We start from the raw sequence: 25,210 nt of genomic DNA, 5'->3' as shown, positions 1-25,210 counted from the left end.
GCCAAAGTTTTGGATCAACTCTAGTAGCTTGGGGGTAGAGTCTACGGGATTCTTTAGGTATAGGATCATGTCATCTGCGAAGAGAGAAAGTTTAACTTCATCTTTTCCTATTTGGATCCCCTTTATATTTTCTTCTTGTGTGATTGCTCTGGCTAGGAATTCTAGCACTATGTTGAAGAGCAGGGGAGAGAGTGGACATCCCTGCCTTGTTCCTGATTTTAAAGGGAATGGCTTTAGTTTTTCCCCATTTAGAGTTATGCTTGCCGTAGGTTTGTCATAAATTGCCTTGATTATATTCAGGAATGTTCCCTGGAATCCCAGTTTTTCCAGGGCTTTAAGCATAAATGGGTGCTGGATTTTATCGAACGCTTTTTCCTCATCCAGAGATAAAACCATGTGGTTATTTATCTTGCTCCGGTTGATGTGGTGGATTACATGAATTGACTTGCGTATATTAAACCAACTTTGCATCCCTGGAATGAAACCAGTTTGATCGTGGTGTATGACTTTTTTGATAACCTGTTGAAGTCGACTGGTCAGAATTTTGTTGAAAATTTTTGCGTCTATGTTCATCAGGGAAATCGGTCTGTAGTCCTCTTTCTGTGATGCGTCCCTGCCTGGTTTTGGGATGAGGGTTATACTGGCTTCATAGAATGAGTTTGGTAGTGAACGTTCTCTTTTAATTTCATTGAAGAGTTTGAGAAATATTGGTGTGAGTTCTGTCTTGAAGGCCTTGTAGAATTCTGCGGTGAATCCGTCTGGACCTGGGCTTTTCTTGAATGGGAGATCATTTATTGCCATTTCTATTTCAATACTGGATATGGGTCTGTTTAGAAGGTTTAAATCTTCACGTTTGAGTTTGGGGATATGAATTTTTTCTAGGAAATCATCCATTTCTTCCCAGTTCTCGAATTTGTTGGCATAAAGGTTTGCAAAATAGTCCCTTATTATTTTCTGAATTTTGGTTATTTCTGTGGTGATGTTACCTGTTTCATCTCTTATCTTGTTTATTTGAGTGTGCTGCCTTTGTTTTTTGGTCAGGTTTGCCAGGGGTCTGTCTATTTGGTGATTTTTTTCAAAGAATCAACTCTTTGTTTTGTTGATTCTTTCGATGGTTTTTTCGTCTCTAATTGATTTAATTCTGATTTGATTTTAATTATTTGCTTCCGTCTATTGATGTGGGGTTTGGCTTGTTGTTCTATCTCAAGGAAATTAAGGTGCTTTTTTAAATTATTGAGTTGCTGTTTCTCCAGTTTGTTGAAGTATGCACTCAGAGATATAAATTTTCCTCTGAGTGCTGCCTTTGCTGTGTCCCAAAGGAGCTGGTACTTTGTGTCCTCAACTTGGTTGAATTCCATAAACATTTGAATTTGCTGATGGTTCAGCAGTGTACTGTTTAGTCTCCACGAATTATAGTATTTTCTGTGTTGGCTGATTGAGTTGAGCTCTAATTTTATTCCATTGTGGTCTGAGAGTATGCAGGGAAAGGTTTTGATACTTCTGAATTTGTACAGATTTTCTTTGTGCCCTAAGATGTGATCTATTTTGGAGAATGTTCCATGTGCTGCCGAAAAGAATGTGTATTCTGTTGTTGCTGGGTGGAATATTCTGTAGATGTCAGTTAAGTCTAGTTGGTCTATGCAATTTTTTAGTTCTGTGGTTTCTTTGTTCAGTTTTTGCGTGTTGATCTGTCCAGAGGTGATAGTGGGGTGTTAAAGTCCCCTGCTATCAATGTGTTTTGGTCTATGAGTGTTTTTAGAGTCAGTAGTGTTTGTTTGATGAAGTTGGGTGTTCCTGCATTTGGTGTGTAGATATTTAGAATGGTTATATCTTCCTATAGGAGAGATCCCTTTACTAGTATGTAGTAACCTTCTTTGTGTCTTCTTTCCTTTTTTAATTTGAAGTCAATTTTGTCTGATACTAGGATTGCAACTCCAGCCTGCTTATGGGGGCCATTTGCTTGGTAGATTTGATTCCAGCCTTTCACTTTTAGAAGATGTTTACTTTTTCTGGATAGATGTGTCTCTTGGAGGCAGCAGAAAGATGGATCTTGATTTTTGATCCAACTTATGAGCCTATATCGTTTGATTGGAGAATTAAGTCCATTAATGTTGAGAGTTAGGATTGAGAGATGATCGTTTGTTCCTTTCATTATCAGTATCTTGCTTAAAGCTGTGTCTTCCCATATCTTGATCTGATGTTTACTATTTAGGGGTCATTTCTCTGTCTGTATTGGGATCTTGATTATTATCCCTGTATAGTACATCTTTGAAGACTTTCTGTAAACCTGGTTTGGTGGAGATATATTGTTTCAGTTTTTCCTTACTGTGGAAGACTTTTATTTGACCTTCGGCTATGAATGAGAGTTTGGCTGGGTACAGAATTCTTGGTTGGTAGTTATTTTTATTTAGTGTTTGGTATACTTCATTCCAGGCTTTGAGTCTTGTCTCTTAAATCTTTAAGCTGGTTAGCTATCTTTTCATTTGACTCTTGAAGTTCATTTATCTTTCTATTTGTGGATGCCATAACATTCTCCATTAATTGTTGCTTTGCCTCCTCACGCTCTAGAATAATTGACTGAAGAGATTCAAACTTTTCATTTATCATGTTTATCAGTAGACTTTGTAGAGCATTTTGGGGGTTCTCTTCTATGTCTTTGATTGACTGGTCTGCTTCCTGCTTGTTTTGAGGAGGGGATAAGACTTCATTGTTTGCCATCTTTCTTGTGTTCCTTCTGCCAATTTGGACTGGGAATGCCAATCTACAAGCACCTATGAGCACCGTTTAAGACCCAAAGCAGCCCTTACCAAACACTGTTGTGTAAATTTTACAAGTTCACTGTTATATACAGATACCCTGTATACCTGTCTATAAAATTAGATTTGGTGTTCCTAAAGAATACAATTTCAATATAGCAACTGGTCCTGGGCCCTGTATTCAGTAGTTATTTATTTACTGTTACAACCCTATAAGCAGTTCTTGTTTTTATATTAAGTTCTTTTAGGACTGGATTTCTCTATGAACCCCTTTAATTCACTCAGATTAAGCTGGGATACCCTCTATCCAATAACCAGGAGTCAATGGAAACTGGAGGTCCAGGCAGTAAGTCAGGAGGGTAAGTTGGAGGTAGTAAAGAGAATAGAGTAAAATGTATTGGGGACGGGGGGGTGGTGGTTTTGGTTTAGTTTCAGTGAAGTGGAAATGTGGAGAAGAGTAGAATCAGTAGAAAGAACAAGGTAAAATGATTGACAATGGAGAGTTAGCAGAAAAGAGTGAAGGTGTTATTCATAGGAAAGTAATTTTTAGAGAAAGAGAACGCAAAGAGAGAAATAAAGTAAAGATAGTGGAAGACAGATGCACAAAACAGAGAAAAATTATTTAAAAAAGAAAAAAAATAGAAAGGAAAAAAATCCAGAAAAGGAGCAACCCAAACAAACAGCAAAGAAAATAACTTGATAAAACCACCAACAATGAAATGGGATTCCCTTTTGTCCATATCCCCTCCAACATTTGTTACTGTTAGTTTTCTTGATAATAGACATTCTTACTGGGGTGAGGCCGAATCTCAATGTTGTTTGGATTTGCATTTCTTTTTATGACCAGTGATGTAGAGCACTTTTTCATATGTCTCTTGGCCATTCTCATTTCCTCATCAGAGAAGTCTCTTTTTAAGTCTTTAGCCCACTTGTTGAGGGGGCTGTTGGTTTAATCTCTGGTCTTGTTTACTTGGGTGTGCTGCCTTCATTTTTTGGTCAGATTTGCTAGGGGTCTGTCTATCTTGTTAATTTTGTTAATTTTTCCAAAGAACCAACTCTTGGTTTTGTTGATTCTTTTCTTTTCTTTTTTTACTCTAAGTCATTTAATTCTGACTTGATTTTAATTATTTGCTTCTGTCTAATGGCTTGAGGTTTGGCTTGTTGTTCTCTTTCAAGGAGCTTAAGCTGCTTCCTTAAGTTGTTGAATTGCTGTTTCTCCAGTTTCTTGATGTAGGCACTCAGAGATATAAATTTTCCTCTGAGTACTGCCTTTGATGTGTCCCAAAGAAGCCGGTACTTTGTGTGCTCATCTTGTTTGAATTCCATAAACATTTGAATTTCTGTTCTAATTTCTTCAATGATCCACTGATGGTTCAGAAATGTGTTGTTTAGTCTCCATGAATTGTAGGATTTTCTGTGGTGGCTATTTGAGTTGAGCTCTAATTTTATTTCATTGTGGTCTGAGAGAATGCAGGGAATGATTTCAATACTTTTGAATTTGTACAGATTTTCTTTGTGCCCTAAGATGTGATCTATTTTGGAGAATGTTCCATGTGATGCTGAAAAGAATGTGTATTCTGGTGTTGCTGCATGGAATATTCTGTGGATGTTGGTTAAGTCTAGATGGCCTATGCTGTTGTTTAGCTCTGAGGTGTCTTTGCTCAGTTTTTGGAGTGTTGATATATTTAGGGGTGATAGTGGAGTGTTAAACTCTCCAACTATCAATTTGTTTGGATCTATGAGTGTTGTTCGAGTCAGTAGTGTTTGTTTGATGAAGTTGGGTGCTCCTGTATTTGGGGTGTAGATATGCAGGATGGTTATATCCTCTTGTAGGAGAGATCCTTTTATTAGTATGTAGTTACATTCTTTGTCTCTTCTTACCATTTTTAATTGAAGTCAATTTTATCTGATACTAGGATAGCAACTCCAGCCTGCTAATCAGGGCCGTTTGCTTGGTAGATTTGATTCCAGCCTTTCACTTTTAGAAGATTTTTGCTTTTTCTGGGTAGATGTGTCTCTTGGAGGCAGCAGAAAGATGAATCTTGATTTTTAATCCACCTTATGAGCCTATGTTATTTAATTGAAGAATTATGTTCATTGATGTTGAGAGTTAGGATTGAGAGATGATCGTTTGTTCTTTTCATTATAGCTATCTTGTTAAAAGCCGTGTCTTCCCAATTGATCTAATAATGTGGTTTTCTATTTAGGGTTCATTTTCTGTCTGTATTGTGATCTTGATGATTTTCCATTTGTAGTATATCTTTGAGGATATTGTGTAGTGCTTGCTTGGTGAAGATGTATTGGTTCAATTTTTCCTTGTATGAAAACTTTTATTTGACCTTCGGCTAAGAATGAGAGTTTAGCTGGGTACAGTATTCTTGGTTGACAGTTATTTTTCTTTAGGGTGTGGCATACCTCATTCCAGGCTCTCCTTGCTTTCATGGTCTCTGCTGAAAAATCTGGGGTAACTCTAATTGGTTTTCTTTTGTATGTGATTATTTTCTTCTCCCTCACAGCTTTAAGGATTCTTTCTTTGGACTCTATTGATCCTGTTTTGATCACAATGTGTCATTGTGATGTCCTATTCTGGTCTGGTCCGTTTGGGGTTCTAAATGCTTCTTGTATCTGGCTAGGCCTATCCTTCTGGATATTTGGGAAGTTCTCAGCTAATATTATGTTAAATAAGTTGCCTATTCCATTGACTTCTTTCTCTGGGTTTTCCTTGATGCTTATTAGCCTTAAATGGGGCTTCCTGATTGTATATCGAAGCTCTGGAGTGATCTGTTTTGGTGATTGGATTGGTTTTGCATTGCTTTTGTTCTTTCTCCATAGATTCTAGGGAATTTGCTAGGGGTCTGTCTATCTTGTTAATTTTGTTAATTTTTCCAAAGAACCAACTCCTGAGATTTGATAGTCTGCTTCATCTAGTCTGCTCTGTAGGCTAGCTACTTGATTTCAAATCTCCCTTCCTTCTGACTAACTAGTCTTTCTTGATGGCTTCCATGTCTTTGCTATAATTTTCTCTTAGGTCATTTATGGACTTCTTTACTTCATTAATTTGGTTCTGAGTGCTGTCTTTCAAATCTGTTAGCTGGGTAGCTATGTTTTCATTGGACTCTTAAAGTTCATTTATCTTTCTGTTTGTGGAGGCCATGAAATCCTCTGTTAATTTTCGGTTCACCTCCTCATGCTCTAGAATAGTGTCTGAAGAGATTCAAACTTTTCATTTAACATTTTTATCAGCATAGTTTGTAGAGCATTTTGAGTGTTCTCTGTTAGGTCTTTGATTTGCTGCTCTGCTTCCTGCTTGTTTTGAGTGGGAGATGAGATTCCTTTGTTTGCCATCTTTCTTGTGCTTCTTCTGCCCATGGGGATTGGAAATGCCAATCTACAAGCACCTGTGAGCACCATTTAAGACCCAAGGCAGACTTTAGCAAGCACTATTGTATAAATCTTAGAAGTTCGCAATTATATGCATTTACCTTCCTTCTCTTTTTTGTATATAGGGCTTGGAATATGGCCTAGTGGCAAGAGTGCTTGCCTCATATACATAAAGCCCTGGGTTCGATTCCCCAGCACCACATACATAGAAAATGGCCAGAAGTGGCTCAAGTGGCAGAGTGCTAGCCTTGAGCAAAAAGAAGCCAGTGACAATGGTCAAGCCCTGAGTCTAAGGCCCAGGACTGCCAAAAAAAAAAAAAAAAAAAAAAGAAAAGAAATAGATGATCTTTTTTGTATATAAAAGCAAATTTGGTGTCACTAAAGAATACAATTTTAATATAACAACCAACCCTGAGCCCTCTATTCAGTAGTTACTTATTTGCCATTATAATCTTTTGGACTGGTGGTATTTCTCTGTGAACCTCTTTGACTCACTTGGATTGAACAGGGATACCCTCTAACCGATAACCAGGGGCCAATGGAGTCTGGAGATCCTGGAAGTAAATTTAGGAGGGTAAGTTAGGGGCAGTGAAGATAATAGAGTAAAATAAATGGGGGAGGATGATTTTGGTTTAGTTTCAGTGAAGTGGAAAGGTGGAGAAGAGTAGAATCGGTAGATAGGACGAGGTTAAAATGATAGACAATGGAGAGCCAACAGCAAAGAGGAAAGTTATTATTCAAAGGAAAGTAATTTTAAAGAAAGAAAATGTGAAAAGAAAAACAAAGAAAAATACAGGAAAACAAACACACTGTTATGCCAGATTTCTGGTCCCCAAAGACCACCAAGGAGCTGATACTGATGCAAACGCATCAGAGTCTTTATTGCAAGCTCAAGCCTGGACTCCCAACCATCCCCGACACAGCGGATCTGGATTGAGAGTCCTGACCCTCAGATAGGCAGGGTTTTTATTGTGATTACAACAGGGGCAGGGTATTTCCAACTTGGCAAATACTTGATTGGATGGCATTTAGCAAGCAAGTCTTGTCCTATTTCTATTGGCTATCTATCCTTTCAGTTATCTATTTTGGCGTTGATATCAGGAACTGGCCTCGATATCAGGAATTGACAACATTGGGTCATGTAGCACTGATGCAGGGGGTTAATACAGGGTGTAGAGCAAGTCACAAATGGGTTAAGCAAGCCGTTTACAGAAGCAGAATATTGCAGTCAGGCTGACCTAGTACCAACTTTATTTTGACAATTGCGACCGTGTTTTCCCATTACCACTAGGCAAGCTTGAGCGGGCTAAAACAATCCAGTACTCAATCATAAGCAAACCAACCCAACAGTTACCATGGCATTTCTACTACTATTATGGTTATTTCTATAGTCTATGACTATGATCATTTTTTACTGTCCGTTACCATGGTTGTTACCCAGGTATAGAGGTGAACAAGTGCTTCCTATATTTTTAAGTGTCAAACTATAAGAAACTAGTCTCATGGGTGGGGGTGCAGCCCTCTATCATGGAGTCATCACCAGTGTTTAGAAGCTGTTATAATTTTAATACTAAAACTTATATTTAGTTACTCCGGTTTTCAGGTCAGCCCTATCAACACAAAACACAAAAAGATTACCAAATAACCCCCCCCCCCCAATAAAACAAACATAATAATGGGAAACAAAAAATAAACAACAACTCAAAAATGAAAAATAAAAAATAAAATTTTTTTTTAAAAAGTTTAAAAAATGGAGTCTTCCTTGTTTGGGTGGGCTCTCTCCAGTCTCTGGTTTCCTTGCCATAGTCTACAGTCTATTTTCCAGCTGCTTGGCTGGTTTGATTTGCTTTCAGTTTACAGCGGGTGGATCTGCTCTGACCTTATTCCCCTATTCGTTAAATTCTGGGGCTCTGTGGTTTGCACAGCTTGTAGGTAGGACTTGGATGTCTTCTGTAGATGGGGGACACTGAACAGTTTTGGGAACTATGGTTCCTCCTGTTTCTGTGGGGCTGCTGCCTTTATTTAATGCCTGGCTCTGATTAGGCTTTGGACTCAGCAGGGTGGGGTGCCTCGGGTCTGGTTTACCTGGCTGAGAGCCACTTGCCCCGGGGCAGGTTCCTCTCTCCTGGGCAGGGAGGACTTCTCCTGGGTGGAGCTGGCTGTGGAATTCAGCTCTGTTTGGTGGTGGGAATTGGCCATCTTTTGTAATGGGGCTGTTTATCTGTCTCCAATGGTTTACTCTCTCCCGTCTCATTGTTCTGTGCTGCCAGTAACTGCTTGCCGCTTTTGGTTTGATTTTAGAAATTCCGGCTGCTGGAGAGTTAGCAGCTGCAGTGTGGGCAGGGCAGGGTGGGGCACCTCTAGCTGAGTTTATCTGAGTCTGGGAGCTGAGGCCTGGGAACAAACCTCCTGCCTGGGGGGGTGGGGAGGGATGTTCTCCTGGGCGGAGCTGGGTTTCACTGATCAGTTACTCTTGCCCTTTTCAAAGATGGCCCCTTCGTCCTCACTTTCCCCTGGCCCACTTTAGTTCCAGTCTGGTCTGACCAGGTCTATGCCAGAGTCAAAGATGGTGTTTCTCTCTGGTGGTGGGGGAAGGGCTACCTTCCAGATGCTGCTCTGTGGACATGAGTGAGAATGTCTTTGTGGGGTACTTACGTTTTCTTTGCAGTTTTGGCCCATCTGTGCTCAGGCTGTGATCCACATCTGTCTGCTGCCGCCATCTGGAGGATTTCTTCATGGTTGTCGTTGTGTGCTTTAGGTGCGTGGAGTGCTGGGCGCTGTGCTGGTGCCAGCACCGGTGTGGCAGGGAGATGCCACCTGGAGCTCAAATTTGTGTTTTCAGGCCAGCAAAGTCCATTTTTCCTTTCTGGCCAGAATCCCTATACTGTTATAACTTACTTGGGCTGTCTTTCTAGGAGTAAAAGTTTCTCTGGAGTGGTAAAACTGGGATGTCAGAGAGAGCTTAGTTGGGGCTCTGCTGCTCCTCTGCCATCTTCCCGGAAGTCCTACACTTTTATTTTTTAAATTAATTTATTTTTTCTTTTAAAAATTATGGCTAAATAATATTCCATTATGTATAACTAGCACATCTTCTTTATCCTTGCTTGATTTTTTCAGTTTTATCAAGTTTGAAGTTTCTTTGGTGGTTGATGACCAATACAGGTGCTGGAAATAGTCACTGTTGAAAATTAATTGACTAATTATTATCTTTAAGTAGTTGTACAAAGGGGCTTCAATTCAATGTCTGTGGGTATAATGCATCTTGATCAGTTGGAGTGTGTGTGTCTTGCACATTTTTTTCTGAATAATTATTTATTGTCAAAGTGATGTACAAAGGAGTTACAGTTTCATACGTAAGGGTGGGTACATTTCTTGTATAACTTGTTTTCTCCTCCTTCATTTTACTTTTTTCTTTTTCTTCTCTAACTATTCTTACTTACCCTGATTAGATTTGAGAAGTCATGGATATATCACCTAGTGCAGACTGTGTTGAACAATAACAAATTAGTAAGTGTGGCCATGATAACTCATGATGGCCAGAAAATGCACAATCTAGACACTTCTATTCTATATTTGTCATATCCTCAAAAATAAGTGATGACCTATGAGTGGCTATATATATTTTTTCAGAAAATGCTATGCTTTCTCATCCCTAATACTTCTGTTTGTTTCCTTGCTGTTTTTGAGATAAGGTCTTAATGACAGCCCTTGCTGGCTAGGAACTTGAGATCTGCCTGCCTCAACCTTCTGGGAGGCGGTCTGTGATTATAGACATATCCCACTATGCTTGGCTTCTGTGCCTGAATGGGGTTTATTTATGTTGTTCTTACACTTGCTTCTGTAGCAACTTATAATTTCCTGTGTATACAGCATCATGTTCCAGGTGCCCCTGGTTTACCAGGTAAGTCTGCAGGGAAGGACATGTACTTTGTTAACTTATATGAAATGATTTACAATCCACAATCTCAGTGCTTAGAGAATATTGAATGTGATTTAACTTTCTTAAATGACTAAGGAACAATGGAAAAAGTTGACATAAACCACTTTGAATTTTTTGTAGCTTATTTATTCTTGCAGGTCATTAGAAAAGGAGCTCACTTTTTAGTTTGTTCCAACATGAAGAGTTTGAGTGAGATGACACTGAGATTTTAAAATTTCTTTTTTTATTGACCCCCAATAAAGCCCTCTTACTAGTTTCCAAAAGAATTATAAAGAAAATAATAATTGGGTTGTAATTTTATAGTAAGATAATTAAAAGCTTCTCCTCCTCCTCCTCCTCCTCCTCCTCCTCCTCCTCCTCCTCCTCCTCCTCCTCCTCCTCCTCTTCCTCCTCTTCTTCCTCCTCTACCTTCTCCTCCTCCTCCTTCTTTTTGATGTTGGTACTGGGGCTTGAACTCCAGGCTAATTGCTTTTACTTAGCTTTTACACTTAGGGCTGGCAGCACCTGAGTCACATTTTTGCTTCTGCTTTTTGCTGGTTAGCTGGGGAATAAAAGTCTCATGGATTTGTCTGCCTAGATTGGCTTCAAATCATGATCCTCAGACTTCAGCTTCCTGAGTAATCAGGATCACACCAGCTATTAGTAACTGTCTTTATTTTAAAATTTACTCTTTTAGGGGCTGGGAATATAGCTTAGTGGTAGAGTGCTTGCCTTGCGTGCATGAAACCCTAAGTCCAATTCCTCAGTACCACATAAACAGATGAAGAGGTGCTGTGGCTCAAGTGGTAGAGCACTAACTGAGCAAAAGAAGCGCAGGGACAACGTCCAGGCCCTGAGTCCAAGCCCAGGACATGCAAAAAAATTACTCTTTTAATGTTGATATTAAATGTTATTTAATGACTCAATGGAACATACGTGCATAAAATGAAACATTAAAATAATGAATGTATATATGGCAAAAATATCTTTTCTCTGAATATCCAGATACTCAATTTTCTTTCCTCCAACCCAATCGCTAGTTTCTTCCTTAAGAAACATTATGTATTTATGAATAAACATTTGTTCATTTTTATAATATTTTTTATGAATGGCCCAAGGAGTAGTTATTTTTAGCTTGCTTTTCCTTTAACAATCTATTTTAGGGATAGTTTTATTTGTATTTTTTGTTTTTTGCTGGTTCTGAGGGCTTGAACATAGAGCCCAGGCAATATTCCTGAGCTTCTTTTTCTCAAGGCTATCTCTCTACCACTTGAGCCAGTATCACTTCTGGCTTATAATTGGGGATAAGATTTTCCTGCCTTGGATGGCTTAGAACTGTGATCCTCAGATCTCAGCCTCCTAAATAGTTAGGATTACTGGTGTGAGCTACTGGTGCCTGGTGAGATAGTTTTAATTAAAACATAGTTCTAGTGCAGAGAATATGGCCTAGTGGTAGAGTGCTTGCCTTGTATACATGAAGCCCTAGGTTGAATTCCTCAGGACCATATATATAGAAAAAGTCAGAAGTGGTTCTGTGGTTCAAGTAGTAGAGTGCCTTGAGTGAAAAGAAGCCATGGACAGTGCTCACCATTACTGGCAACGCCCCACCCATAGTTTTATAGTTTTCTGCCTTATAGTAATTTATCGAATTGTTCCATAGTTAATGGGAGTTTGAGTGGGTCTTTTTTTTTCTATTAGAAATGGTGGTCAATACACTTGCAGATGTCATTCTTTTTTGTATGCAGATACCAATTTGCTAAGAGTAAACTTTCAGGCTGGGAATATGGCCTCGTGGTAGAGTGCTTGCCTTGTATACATGAAGCCCTGGGTTCGATTCCTCAGCCTCACATATATATATATATATATATATATATAAAGCCAGAAGTGGCACTATGGCTCAAGTGGTAGAGTGCTAGCCTTGAGCAAAAAGAAGACAGGCACAGTGCTCAGGCCCTGATTTCAAGCTGGTAAAAAACCAAAACAACACAAGAGTGAACTTGCTGGGCTAAGAGGAATACCATTTGCATTCAGGAGCCTAATATAAATTCTGCTAACTCAAGATAAGACTGATGTTTTTCTCAACATCACTATTGATCTTTGGTATTTTGGGGATAAAGAAGTGTACTCATTATAGTTTTATTTGTATTTCTTTCATGAATAAATCTCCTTTTAGATGTCTAAAGTGTTTCGTATTTGTTTAATATATTTTCTACTTTTTCAATTGTACCAAACACATTTTAAAAATTTATCTGAAGATAGGTATTTCAAAGACATTAGTTTTCCCCTTCCTTCCTTCCTTCCTTCCTTCCTTCCTTCCTTCCTTCCTTCCTTCCTTCCTTCCTTCCCTCATTCCCTCCCTCCCCCCTCCCCTTCCTACCTTCCTACCCCCATCTGTCCCTCCCTCTTTCCTGTCTTCCATCCCTGTAACTCTGCCACTTGAGCAATATCTCCACTTTCATATTTTTGCTGGTTAATAGGAACCAAGAGTCTTACAAACTTTCCTGTCTGGAATGGCTTCAATCTGTGATTCTACGATCTCAGCCTCCTGAGTAGCGAAGATACAGATATAAGCCATGGTGCCAAGCTGTATTTTTTTTTAATTTTTCATTAGTATTACCATGGCATATATTGTGAAGGATAGAGATGTAAACGAAGGAGTGAAGATTTGCTGTTGGCAAACGTCACTTTCCCCCCTGAAATTATGGTCTTGTATAGACTGTAAGGGAAAATACAAGAAAAAAGTGGCTGAATTATTCTTGCTGAAAATAAAGGAAGAATTTTTGAAATAAGGAACTCTACCTCACCCACACCCCTGATACTCCCCAGATATTGGCTACAAGGATAGATGCAGATCACAGCAACTAAAGCAGAATCTCCACTAAGAGACTGCATACTGGACATTAGGAGAGGCACAGTACCCCCCAAAAATTGGAGAGCTCACTTTTTTGTTCTTCTTTGTTTTTTAAAAATTATTTTTCTGTTGTTTTTGTTTTGTTTTGTTTTTTATTTTGTCTTAGACATATAGTCTATGATGATTGCTAAGCCTGTATTTTTATTGTGTGCATACTTAATTCTAGCTATATTTTTGATTGTTTAATTTCCTATATTTTTATTTTTTAGTTCCTTTCCTTACCTTTAATTCTGTTTTTCTCCTTCCCTTATTTTTCTTTTAGTTTCATTGTAATTTGTTTTCTTCTATTGCTAGTCTTTCTCTTTTTTTCTTTTATTTGTTCCCTTATTGTTTACTCACTAGTTTGACTGTATTTGTTGCTATTTTGACTCTGTCTAGTTGGCTTATCCTGTTTTCTTTTCAGTTTTGTTTTGGTTTGTTAGCATGATGCTAACAACAGATATGCTCACTGGCTATGAATGTATATATATATTTATGCACACACACAAATACAAATACTATATATATTTATGCACACACAAATACTGTATATATATATATATATATATATATATATATATATATATATATATATATATATTCTCATTTTCTACAACATAATACCCATCCCCAAACAAAATGAAGGAGTATTTAGGTAGGGAAATACCTATATATTATCTAAAACCTCTGACTAAAATCTATGCAATTGTTTAGTTTCCAATGGGCAGAACAAACCATAGAAACTAGAAAAATGGCAAGTCAAGGAACCTCAACTCCCACAAAAATAACCAGGCAATAGAGCAGACATAAGGGACCTAGAAGATAGTTCTCACAATGCTTTAAAAACACTGCTAATAAATACATTTATTGAGAAGATACAAAGCTAACATCAGACAAGGGCTTAGTATCTAAAATAGACATAGACCTAAAAAAACCTTCCAAAAACCAGTCTTCAAAGATACAACCTAATTAATAAATGGGCCAAGTACCTAAAGACAGATTTCTCAGAAGGAGAAGAAAGAATAGTAAGAAGACACAGGCAGAGATGTTCAGCATCTCTCGCCATAAGAGATGCAAATCAAAACAACATTAAGATTCCACCTCACCCTAGTTAGAATGGCCATTATCAAGAAAACTAGTAGTAACAGATGCTGGTGGATATGTGGACAAAGGAAACTGTCCTACTATGTTGGTGGGAATGTAAACTTGTTCAGTCACTATGGAAACCAGTATGGAGGTTCCTCAAAAGAGTAAACATAGAGCTTCCCGATGACACAGCAATCCCACTCCTGGGCTTCTATCCAATGACAACAGACAACACCACACTAAAGCTACTAGCACAACCATGTTCATTGCAGCATTGTTTATTATAGCCAAGATGTGGAATCAGCTCAGATGCCTCTCTATGGATGAATGAATCAACAAAATGTGATACACACACACACAAACACACACACACTAGAATTCTATGCTTCTGACAGAAAGAATGACATTGTTTCATTTGTAAGGAAATGGAAAGACTTGGAAAATTTTTATTAAGTAAAATAAGCTAGACCCAAAGAATAATTAGAACACACCTATCAATTTATAACTAAACCCAGTAGATAGTAAAAGACAAAAAGTTAAACTTGGACACGATAAACAGGACTCTAAACATTCACACTATGAGACCAAAGGAGAAGAGGATCACAAAGGCTCAATAGCTAGGCACTTGTGATAATGTAAAATAATGCTTATCAAAGTGAACTCCAAGAAATAAAAACAAGAGGTATTTAAAATTTTAATTTTGTGGGTATTTTTGTCTGTTTTTCCTCTTTTGCTGTTTTTTACTTCTATATCTTTGCCTCTGTGTAATTTTATGTGATCTGGGGAGGGTAAGGGGAACCATAGAAATGGTGGTACAAGGTGGGGGGGGCAGGAGGGAAAAATCGAGGAGAAAACTATGGAAGAGGTAACACTATTCAAAAGAAATGTGCTCAATACCTGACTTACGTACCTGTAACCCCTCTGTATATCACCGTTTCAATTAAAAAATAAAATAAAGGAAGCAATGTTCTATTTTCTTATTTACTTTAGAAATCTAATTTGGTCCTTTTTTTCTTTTTCTTCAACAGATAAATGTAAGTCATTTTCAAAAGTAAGTGAACATTTGTCCAGCCTTATTATCCAGAAACATTTTCCTTAAGAACCTGGAAATAGACCTTACATATGCAATCTCCTGCTACAATGGACTATCAATCCCTCAGTTCTGGTGGGAGGGCACGAGCTCAACTTCAATATATTAATTTCCAAGTTGCAAGATCATTTCCTGTCATCAATGTATGATGATACCATTCCTTTGCATAAAGCCAGTTAGGAAATGTAGATAGCTCCTTGAATTAGCAAGTGATTATAGGATACATTGTGCTGTCACAGCCTCTTGAAGACTGATTATTGTTTATCTTGAAAAGAAGTACATAATATGTCACATTCATGTTGTTATATAAAAGGATGAGGTATCTTTTCAGGTTGCAATCAGTGCCTGAGTGGCCTATGATACATATTTTGCTGTAGTTTAATGCTTACTGAATAATAGAACTGCCTTGTTTCTTCTCCTGCCTTTATGGAGAGGTTTTCCTAGGTTTTTCCAGATTTTTAACTAAATATGCCAGTACTGGATCGGAATAAAAACTCAGGGCCTACACACTCCTCTTTAGCTATTTTTTTGCTTAAGGATGGCACTCTAACACATGAGCCATACTTACTCTTCCAGCTTCTAATTGGGGTTAAGGATCTCATGGACTCTTCTGCTCTGGCTGGCTTTGAACCACAAAGCTCAGACTCCAGTCACCAGCTGGAATTACAGGCATGAACCATCAGTGCCCAGTAGAAGAATTTTCCTCCCCCAACATTTAAAAAAATGATAATTTTGTCATTTGTAAAATTAAGAAGGTAGAGAACATCTTTGTGACTCCTTATAGTGCTGTACATTCTAATAACTAATAAAACAGAAATATATTCTGAGTCACATCCATTAATTTTCTTTTTAATCAGTAAGGTAAAACCAGATATTGTTTCTCAAAAATCTTTTAAAATAAGCACATTAATTTTGTATTTTCAGTAGTTTTTTCATTGCATATTTCATGTCTTTGTTTCTCAGACTATATATTACAGGATTAAACAGTGGAGTGACCACAGAATAGAACAGAGTTACAATTTTTTGTGTTCTGGCTTCATGATCAGATGTTGGGCTCACATACATGACCATCACTGAGCCATAGAAAAGAGAAACCACAGCCAGATGGGAGCCACAGGTGGAAAAGGCCTTTCTTCTTCCAGATGCTGAAGGGACCCTCAGTACAGCCCTAAGAACCAGAGCATAGGACCCCATGATGAAGAGAAAGGGAATAAATAAAAGTAAGGAACTTAAGGAGGAGCTAGTCAACTCTATTACTGGGTCTCTGGTACAGGTGAGGGCTAGTATTGGACCTGGGTCACATAGGAAGTGGTCAATGATCCCAGATCCACAGAAGGTCATCTGGGAGATGATAGTGATAGGAACCAGGAACCAGAGGAAACCAAGTACCCAGCAGCTGACCACAAGGTTGTTGCAAAAACGTCTAGTCATAATGATAGGATAGTGTAGAGGCCTGCAGATGGCCAGATACCGATCAAAAGCCATTACTGCTAGAAAAAAACATTCTGTAGATCCCAAAGAAAAGAAGAAATAAAACTGGAGAAAGCATCCAGAGAAGGAGATGACCTTGGTGTCAGAGAGGAAATTGGCCAACATGTTGGGGACTGTGGAGGTAACATACCAGATCTCCAGGAAGGAGAAGTTGGCCAGCAGGATGTACATGGGGGTATGGAGTCTCTGATCCCAGTGCACAGCACAGATGATGGAACCATTGCCCATGAGTGTGAGGATGTAGATGACAGAGAAGAGCACGAAGAGGAGGATCTGGCCCTGCCTGGGACCAGGGAAGCCCAGGAGGATGAAGCCAGAAATGGTGCTGAAGTTGCTGAAGGTATTGATGTCTGTCATGTGTCTGTGAGTTGTAAAAGTATCAGCAGTTACTGAATGATAATACAAAGACAAACTTCAACCCAGAAATGTCTTCAAGCTATTTGAGAAATGCCATGCACATCTACAGATAAATTATCATTATTATTGTTGTTGTTATTATTATTATTCTCGTGCCAGTCCTCGGGCTTGTACTCAAGGCCTAGGTACTTTCCCTGAGTTTTTATATTCAAGGCTAGAGCTTTACCTCTTGAGCCACAGTTTTACTTCTGGGTTTTTGGTACTTAATTGAGGATAAAAGTCTCATGGACATTACTGGTAGGCTGGCGGTAATTTTATCCTCAGATCTCAGTCTCCTGAGTAGCTAGGATTATAGGTGTGAGCCACTAGTTTTGTATAATTCAGAAATACTGTTTACATGGAACTTAGTTGTTGGTTTGTAATAAACAATGGAATCATGAATTGTCAGTGGATATATGTAGAAATTTCCTTATTGTGAAATGGAAATATGCAGAATAAATAAACCAATAGTTTACTGAGTCGTTGTGAAGAAAAATGTTACTGTAACTGTCACTGAGGTTAAGAATAGGACATTGCTTATATCCTAGACATTTCCTCTTATGCTGGATCCCAATCACTACCTTGGCATCTCTGCTCTCCACCTGTAACATTCCTTTCCTAAGGAAATCATTTTCTTGCTTTCTTTATAATTTACCAGCCAAATATGTGCTTCTAAATAATTGTTATTGTTTTTGTCTTTTAAAACTTTGTATAAGTGTAATTGTACTATTGGACTTTGGATACTTTCTTTAGTTCAACAATAAGTTGTCAAGTTCATGTTGCATCTATCAGCAGGTAGTTACATTTTAATTTTCTATACTATTGCATTGTGTGATTAAAGCAGCACATATTTAGACATTTTTGTGTAGATAAACATTTTGGGTGATTTCCAGTTTGAGGCTATTAGAAGTAATGCTAGTATGCCATATCGTTTACCTCTCTTGGCTTACATCTCCAAAGGGTGTATGTATCTTATCTTCAACTTTAGCATATTAAGCGAAGTAGTTTTCTTTATTACGCTCCTCCTCCTCCTCCTCTTCTTCCTCTTCCTCCTCCTCCTCCTCCTCCTCCTCCTCCTCCTCCTCCTCCTCCTTTTTTCCTCCTATTTTCTATCTTCTTCCTTCTGTTCCTCCTCCTGTTCCTTCTTTTGTGCTAATATTTAGCCTCCTGAGTAGCTAGGCTTATAGGTAGGTGAGTACCATCAGCATGAAGTAGATTTTTTTTTTTTTTACAATTTGTAAGTTCCTATTGACAGTACATGAGAGCTCTGTCAGTGTCCTCTAATGTTAAAGTCTTTATCAGAGTCCTGAGATATAAGAGATGGAATGCATTTTCACAACTTGTCTTTTTTTAGTAATATCACCCTGGGTAATATACTTCTTGGCAATATTTTCTCTTCAGAACAGATGGTTACATAATTTTTTCCTCTTAAGAGAATATTTTATGAGTGATAAAGAAAATAGTCTCCCAAACCTAGTGTAGACCACTTTAATGCAGGATGTAATTTACAGCAGCACTGAGAATGTCATTCTCTGTGTAGAAGCCTGTGATCTACCTTATGACATTGCCAGACATTTCTCCACTATATGTCTTGATTTTCTCATATAGCTATACTAAGAGAGAGTTGTTTGTTTATTTATTTATTTATTTATTTATTTATTTATTTATTTATTTATTTATATTTTTTTCCCTTGTTCCTTTTTTTTCCTTTCCTTTTTTATCCTTTATTTTCTTTTTTTAAAAGTTTTTATTATAAAACTGATGTACAGAGATGTTACAGTTTCATACGTTAGGCATTGGATACTTTTCTTGTACTGTTTGTTACCTTGTCCCTCATACTCCCCTCCCCCCTCCCCCTTTCCCACCCTGCCGTGTTCAGTTCACTTACACCAAACAGTTTTGCAAGTATTGCTTTTGTTGTTGTTTCTCTTATTTTACCCTTTGTCTCTCAATTTTGGTGTTCCCTTTGAATTACTTCTTTAGGAATATCTTCCTGAGCAGTAAGTTTCCAAGATAAATTTGTTTTGGCCTTGATGTCAGTTTTCCCGAGAAGTTACTTGTGTAGAAATCATTGGGAATTGAGCTTAATGTTTGTACCTAAAAAACTTCCAAGAAAATTTACAAAATAAATGAATAAATGCACTTAGTTTATTCATAAATAAACATTTATGAATAGAATTAAAGAAAGGAGAGAGAGATCATAGCTACTTAGAGCAATGTTGACTTAGATTGTGTGTGACTGGAATACAGTACAGAAGAAACTGTTTGGAATCACTTTTTGCCTTTGAAATAGTTAGCAAAGTTGTTGGTTCAAGCTATTTGATAATGCAATCCAAACTGTTTCTGTTAAGGCAGTTCTATCCATCAATGCTGGATACAGCTAAGGTATAGAGTCAGCATTAATATGATTTTTCTGAGATAGATTTTAGTCTGGGTCTGAAATAGCGAGTCTGAAAAGTCCCTTGCCTTCTAATCTAGTTATTAAAATGATGGAGCCTGGGGCTGGGGATATGGCCTAGTGGCAAGAGTGCTTGCCTCATATACATGAGGCCCTGGGTTCAATTCCCCAGCACTACATATACAGAAAACAGCCAGAAGTGGCGCTGTGGCTCAAGTGGCAGAGTGCTAGCCTTGAGCGGGAAGAAGCCAGGGACAGTGCTCAGGCCCTGAGTCCAAGGCACAGGACTGGCCAAAAAAATAAATAAATAAATAAATAAAAAAAATAAAATGATGGAGCCTGTCATTGATACAGTGTTAAAGTGGATGTATCAGAAAACTGACAAAAAGAGAAAACTTTTTTTCTCCCTTTCTAGGTACTCCTGGGCAGAATGTCCTATGGGCTGTTTTGCTTCTGCATAATGGCTTCATTTTTTTCTGAACAAAAAAATAAATCCAAACAATGTTGAAAATGAACCATACAACTTGTGGGTAGGGATGGGAGGGAAAAATTGGGAGACAGCAAGGGAAGGAGTAACATTGTCCAAAAAGAAATGTACTCTTTACCCAATTTATGTAACGGTAACCTTTCATCACCTTCATAATAACAATAAAAAACTTAAAAAATTCCGGGGCTGGGAATATGGCCTATGGTAAAGTGCCTCATATACATGAAGCCCTGGGTTTGATTCCTCAGCACCACATATATAGAAAAAAGCTGGAAGTGGAGCTGTGGCTCAAGAGGTAGAGTACTAGCTTTGAGCAAAAAGAAGCCAGGAACAGTGCTCAGGCTCTGAGTCCACGCCCCAGGACTGGCAATAAAAACAAAACATCAACAAAAAAAATTCCAACAATCTTTGTTCATTAATCCTGCAGTCAAGTCTTTAGTTTGGTTATTACAGTCCTATGTATAAGAGACAGGAACATGAATACTATCTAGATTTTTTTTATCCAAATATCTAGTTTTTTATATGAATCAGTCAATTGCAAATTAGTTTTGGAAGCTGGCATAGTTGACAGCAATCTATTTGGAATTTGCAATATAGTAAGTCTTCTGTGAATAAGTGGCTGTCTATGGAGCAGCAGTTGGTTGCAGCATGTTTTTTGTTTCTTTTTTCAGGGAGGGGAAAGGAGATTAGCAAACTGATCAGTATTTTGGAATCTATAAAATTAATGCAAAAGCTTTCTTCTGAAACCTAGATTTTTTTTTTTTTTTTTTTTTTTTTTTTTTACCAGTCCTGGGCCTTGGTCTCAGGGCCTGAGCACTGTCCCTGGCTTCTTTTTGCTCAAGGCTAGCACTCTGCCACTTGAGCCACAGTGCCACTTCTGGCCATTTTCTCTATATGTGGTGCTGGGGAATCGAACCCAGGGCTTCATGTATACTAGGCAAGCACTCTTGCCACTAGGCCATACTCCCAGCCCTCTTTCCCTCTCCCCGCCATGAGTTGTTCAGTTGGTTTACACCAAATGGTTTTTGTAAGTATTGCTTTTGGAGTTGTTTGTCTTTTGACTAGCTTAAACATGTACTAATTATTCCCTAGGAGGGAAACCATGGAGTCCATGTTTCTTTGGGTCTGGCTCACTTCACTTAGCATAATTTTTTTTCAAGTTCTTCCATTTTTTAAGAATGGGGCAATCTCATTCTTTCTGATCGAGGCATAGAATTCCATTGAGCATATGGACCACATTTTCCTGATCCACTTGTCTACTGAGGGGCCTCATTTTTTTTTTTTTTAGTATGTTAGCCATGAGAAGAATGGATACTGATTCTTGTATAATAAAATTACATTTTTCTGAATGTCTTTTCCATTCTTATTTTAAGAACTTGTGAGGGACAGAGACTTTCAGACATCAAATATTTATTTCTTTTCCAGGTGTTCTTAAGCCAGACACAAAAATACATAGTAAGATTTAAATTACACTATTTTCTTTCAGGATTAATATTAATAATATGGTCATTTCGGAGGAAACTGTTTAATCAGAATCCCTTATTTTGAAGCCAGGAGGTACATGGCCAATGAATAGAGTGGCTAACTAAAGGGGGAACTTCCTGTAACTTGTGTAGGTCACTTGGATTTTAAATTCTATAAAATTATCAATGCTTTTTAGGTTTACAGATTTAATAATAATAATTCAGAGAAAAGTCATTTCATTCTTTGTAAATAACTAGGATTTGATACTAATGATTGGACTTTTTTTTTTTTTTTTTTTGGTGCCAGTCCTGGGGCTGGAACTTATGGCATAGGTGATATCCTTGAGGTCCTTGTTTACTCAAGGTCAGTCCTTTACCACTGAGCCACAGCTTCACTTCTGGCTTTTTGGTGGTTAATTGGAGATAACAATCTCACACACTTTTCTGTGTTGACTGGCCTCAAACCATGATCCTCAGATCTCAGCCTCCCAAGTAGCTAGGATTACAAGTGTGAGCCATCAGAGGCCTGCTCAAAATACTATTTAATGCTTTAAATAGTTAAATGTTCAAGAACTTTCTACTCTGGACTACTCTGTTTTAATGTTATATTTCTTTTTCACACACATATATAAATATATATATAATATGTATAATATAATACATAATATATATAATATAATATATTATATATAATATAAACATATATAATATATAAATATATATAACTGTATATATATACTATTTACAATGAAAAAAATACATATGTAATGCTGGTACTGGGGCTTGAATTCAAGGTCTATATGCTGGCCCTTAGCATTTTTTACTCAAGGCTGGTGATCTACCACACCTCCACTTCTTCTATATCTACCCCCCTCCCCCCATCTTACAAGGAATCTATCAACTTGTTTTTCTTGCTAAACTATTACATGCTCTTTTCTTTTTCCCCCACTGCCATCTCCTAAATCCAATGGTCTCTCTTCACTGGGCACTGGTGGTGGCTCATGCCTGTAATCCTAGCTACTCAGGAGGCTAAATTTCTAGGATCTCAGTTGGAGGCCATCTGGGGCACGAAAGTCTAGTTAACCAGCAAAAAACTTGAAGTGAAGATGTAGTTCAAATGTTAGAATGCCAATCATGAGTCAAAAAGTCAAGCAAATTAGCTCAGGTCTGTGTTCAAATCCTAATACTGACACAAACCACCACCACCACCACCACCACCACCCCCACCACCCCCACCACCACCACCACCAAAATACACTCCTCAGAACTCTGCAGTTGCATCCTAACACAGCTCCTTGCTCCAAACTTTTACATAGTCAGTTTCCCAGACAGGAGCAGAGTAATCTTCAAACATCAAAAACCAATCCTGTTTGTCTTTTGGGTAAAGCCATTTTCTCTCAGAGAAATTCTTTGTCAAGTTTTACAAAACTGTAATGGCAGAAAAATGTAAGTATGCTCTGGGTGAATGAAAACTGTTTTATGCTCACCATTTATTACCTCTTTCATGTAAAAGAAATTATTTTTTTCTGCCAAAAGCCTAAGCTAGTGGAGAAAAACTCCCCTAAAACCAAATACTATAGGGCTCAGAGGAAAAGTACTCACTTTGCATATACAGGGTCTACAGCTCTATAAAAAAAATAAGAACAACATAAAAGAGTGGAATGGACTCATTTTTCCTTGGCTGGAGAAGATATTGTGAACACAAACACAGCATTGTGTTCATGGATGCATGTCATTTGGGCCATTTAGTTTAGGGAAAAATTGAGGCAGATTATGTATGAGTTGTGGAAGCCTGGCTCTGCTGCACAAAGTTTTAGAGGAGGACATCTCCTGGATATTTTTATTTTCTCTAAAGTTTGATACAATAGAAGTCTTGCCATCTAGCTTTATTTTTGCCTCCATAGTCAATTCAGAGATGTCTTGCAACAACACAATTCCCTCCCCTTCTTTATTCCCACAGATTCAGTGAGGGCTACCATGTCTGCAACACTACATTCTCTGTTTCTAGAAAATATTTGGAAAAGTAAATAAGAATTGTCCAGATTGGGACAAGTGGAAGACAGCTGTGTTAACCAAAGAGGCCAGAATTTAGAGTTCAAAATTTTCTTTACCACTCATAGGAAATTAATACTTAGTGTTTTTCCTTAGTTCTAAAATGGGTATAGTCATACCTTTAAAAAGTTGTGAAATCAGCCAGGCATTGGTGCCTATGCCTATAATCCTAGCTACTCAGGAAGCTGAAATCTGAGGACAGCAGTTTGAAGCCAGAATGGGCAGGAAAGTACGTCAGGTTTTTGTCTCCAACTAATTACCAAGAAGCCAGGAGTAGAGCTGTAGATTGCTAACTTTAAGGGGAAAAAAGCCCAAGCCCTGAGTTCAAGCCCTAAGACCAGCAAGAGCTTAAGAAATATAGGCTATAATAAATTCAGAGAGATGTAGGTAAAGGATTTTGGATTCTGCAACTATATTATTTTTATTCTTATTCTAAATGCTACATTACCTTATTACCTGTATCAGCAAAGGGGATCCCGGACTGAAGCTTCTCTCAAGTTCCTTTCTAATTTTCATAGAGAGCTGTGTCAGTCTTTTTGGCAGTAACCCGTGGGAAAGGAAAAGTGCTAATTGTGAAGAGGATCCTTAATTTTGTTTGAGGCAGGATGGAGTGGTAATAAACAAAGCCTGCCAGGAAGTTAGCCTGTTCTTCCTGACCCTTGAGAATCAATTTCTTTTTAAAAGCAGAACAGTGTCAAGAGACAACTTTGTGCTTGTTATTCAGTCCTCTTGGGGCATGCCTTAATTTCTATTTAAAAAAATGCAAGTTGATTTGAGTATACTTCACACTTCTCACAGGTGAGACAAAATACAAATAACGTACTGCATTGATTAATTGAACAACCAATACCACTCTGTCTAACTCATGTGTGTCTACCACATACATGGCCAGTGAAAACTCTAAGAAACCCAAGGGCTTTCCCTCAGATGTCTGCAAGTGAACTAACATTCACATGAGGTATGCATGCTGGCCTTCCCTGTGCAACAATGCTGTGCTACTCTCTTGTTGGAGTTCATCTCATAGAATACACCATCATTCAAGGATGCTCATGGGTTAATTGAGCGTTAGGTCTTCAGCTGGTGGTGTTACTGTGGGAGATGATAGAATTTAGATAGGTTCTATCTGGAGGAAGTAGAGGCTTAAGGTGTAACTTTGAGGGTTATCTTTATTCTCTGGACCCTTCCTCTGCTTCCGTCTGCTCCGAGGTAAGTGGTGTCTGCTCCATGTTCCACTGCTGTGAGCTTCTGTCTCTCTTTCCACTAGCCCAGAATCAGCAGAGCCAAGTACTTTGGACTGAAACCTCTGAAACCATGAGCCAAAATAAATATTTCTTCCTTTAAGCTGTTTATATCTGGTATTTTATCACAGTAATGAAAAGTCTGACTAACATGGAGACCATAATGAGACAAATGAAGCTCACAGCAGAATTTTGTCTAAGCACAGAAACAAACACTGCTGTATGACAACCACAAAATACCATTCTCTTGTCTTGGCTAAAATAAGTATTGCTGTCCATCCTTCCCTCCCTCTTCTACTCCTCCTTTCCTCATTGTTTCTCCCTCTCCCCTGTTCCTTCTCTCCCACTCTTTCCTCTCCCCTCTCCTCTCTCCCTCTCTTTTTTCTTTCATTCTTTGTTAGTGCTAGAACTTCTAAAAGAACTTTGGAAGTACTAGGACTTCTAAAAGAGTTTGGGCAGTAATAGTATTTCTAGAAGTATTTTATGGCAGTACAGGGGAATACAACAAATGATACATTTAAAGTGCATGACTTAAGGAATTTTGACTTACACCTGTAAAATCA

General features: G+C 38.1%; 1 protein-coding gene across 2 annotated transcripts; it reads right to left on the bottom strand.

Moving 5' to 3' along the window:
* Positions 1 to 16,028: 16,028 nt before the first annotated feature.
* Positions 16,029 to 24,426, bottom strand: LOC125358001 (olfactory receptor 11G2-like). Of its 2 annotated transcripts, XM_048354837.1 has the most exons (2): positions 24,401 to 24,426; positions 16,029 to 16,938 (listed from the first exon to the last, which is right to left on the bottom strand). In XM_048354837.1, exons 1-2 carry the CDS (start codon positions 24,424 to 24,426, stop codon positions 16,029 to 16,031), a joined length of 936 nt encoding a protein of 311 aa, XP_048210794.1. The 2 variants fall into 2 exon arrangements, with proteins under 2 accessions (XP_048210794.1, XP_048210795.1); XM_048354838.1 differs by lacking the exon at positions 24,401 to 24,426 and having other exon boundaries at positions 16,029 to 17,018.
* Between the last annotated feature and the right edge of the window lie 784 nt (positions 24,427 to 25,210).

Source organism: Perognathus longimembris, chromosome 10, assembly GCF_023159225.1.
Source record: "Perognathus longimembris pacificus isolate PPM17 chromosome 10, ASM2315922v1, whole genome shotgun sequence".
NCBI lineage: Eukaryota > Metazoa > Chordata > Mammalia > Rodentia > Heteromyidae > Perognathus > Perognathus longimembris.
Note: the sequence above shows the minus strand (reverse complement) of the source record. Positions and strands in the feature narration are given on the sequence as shown.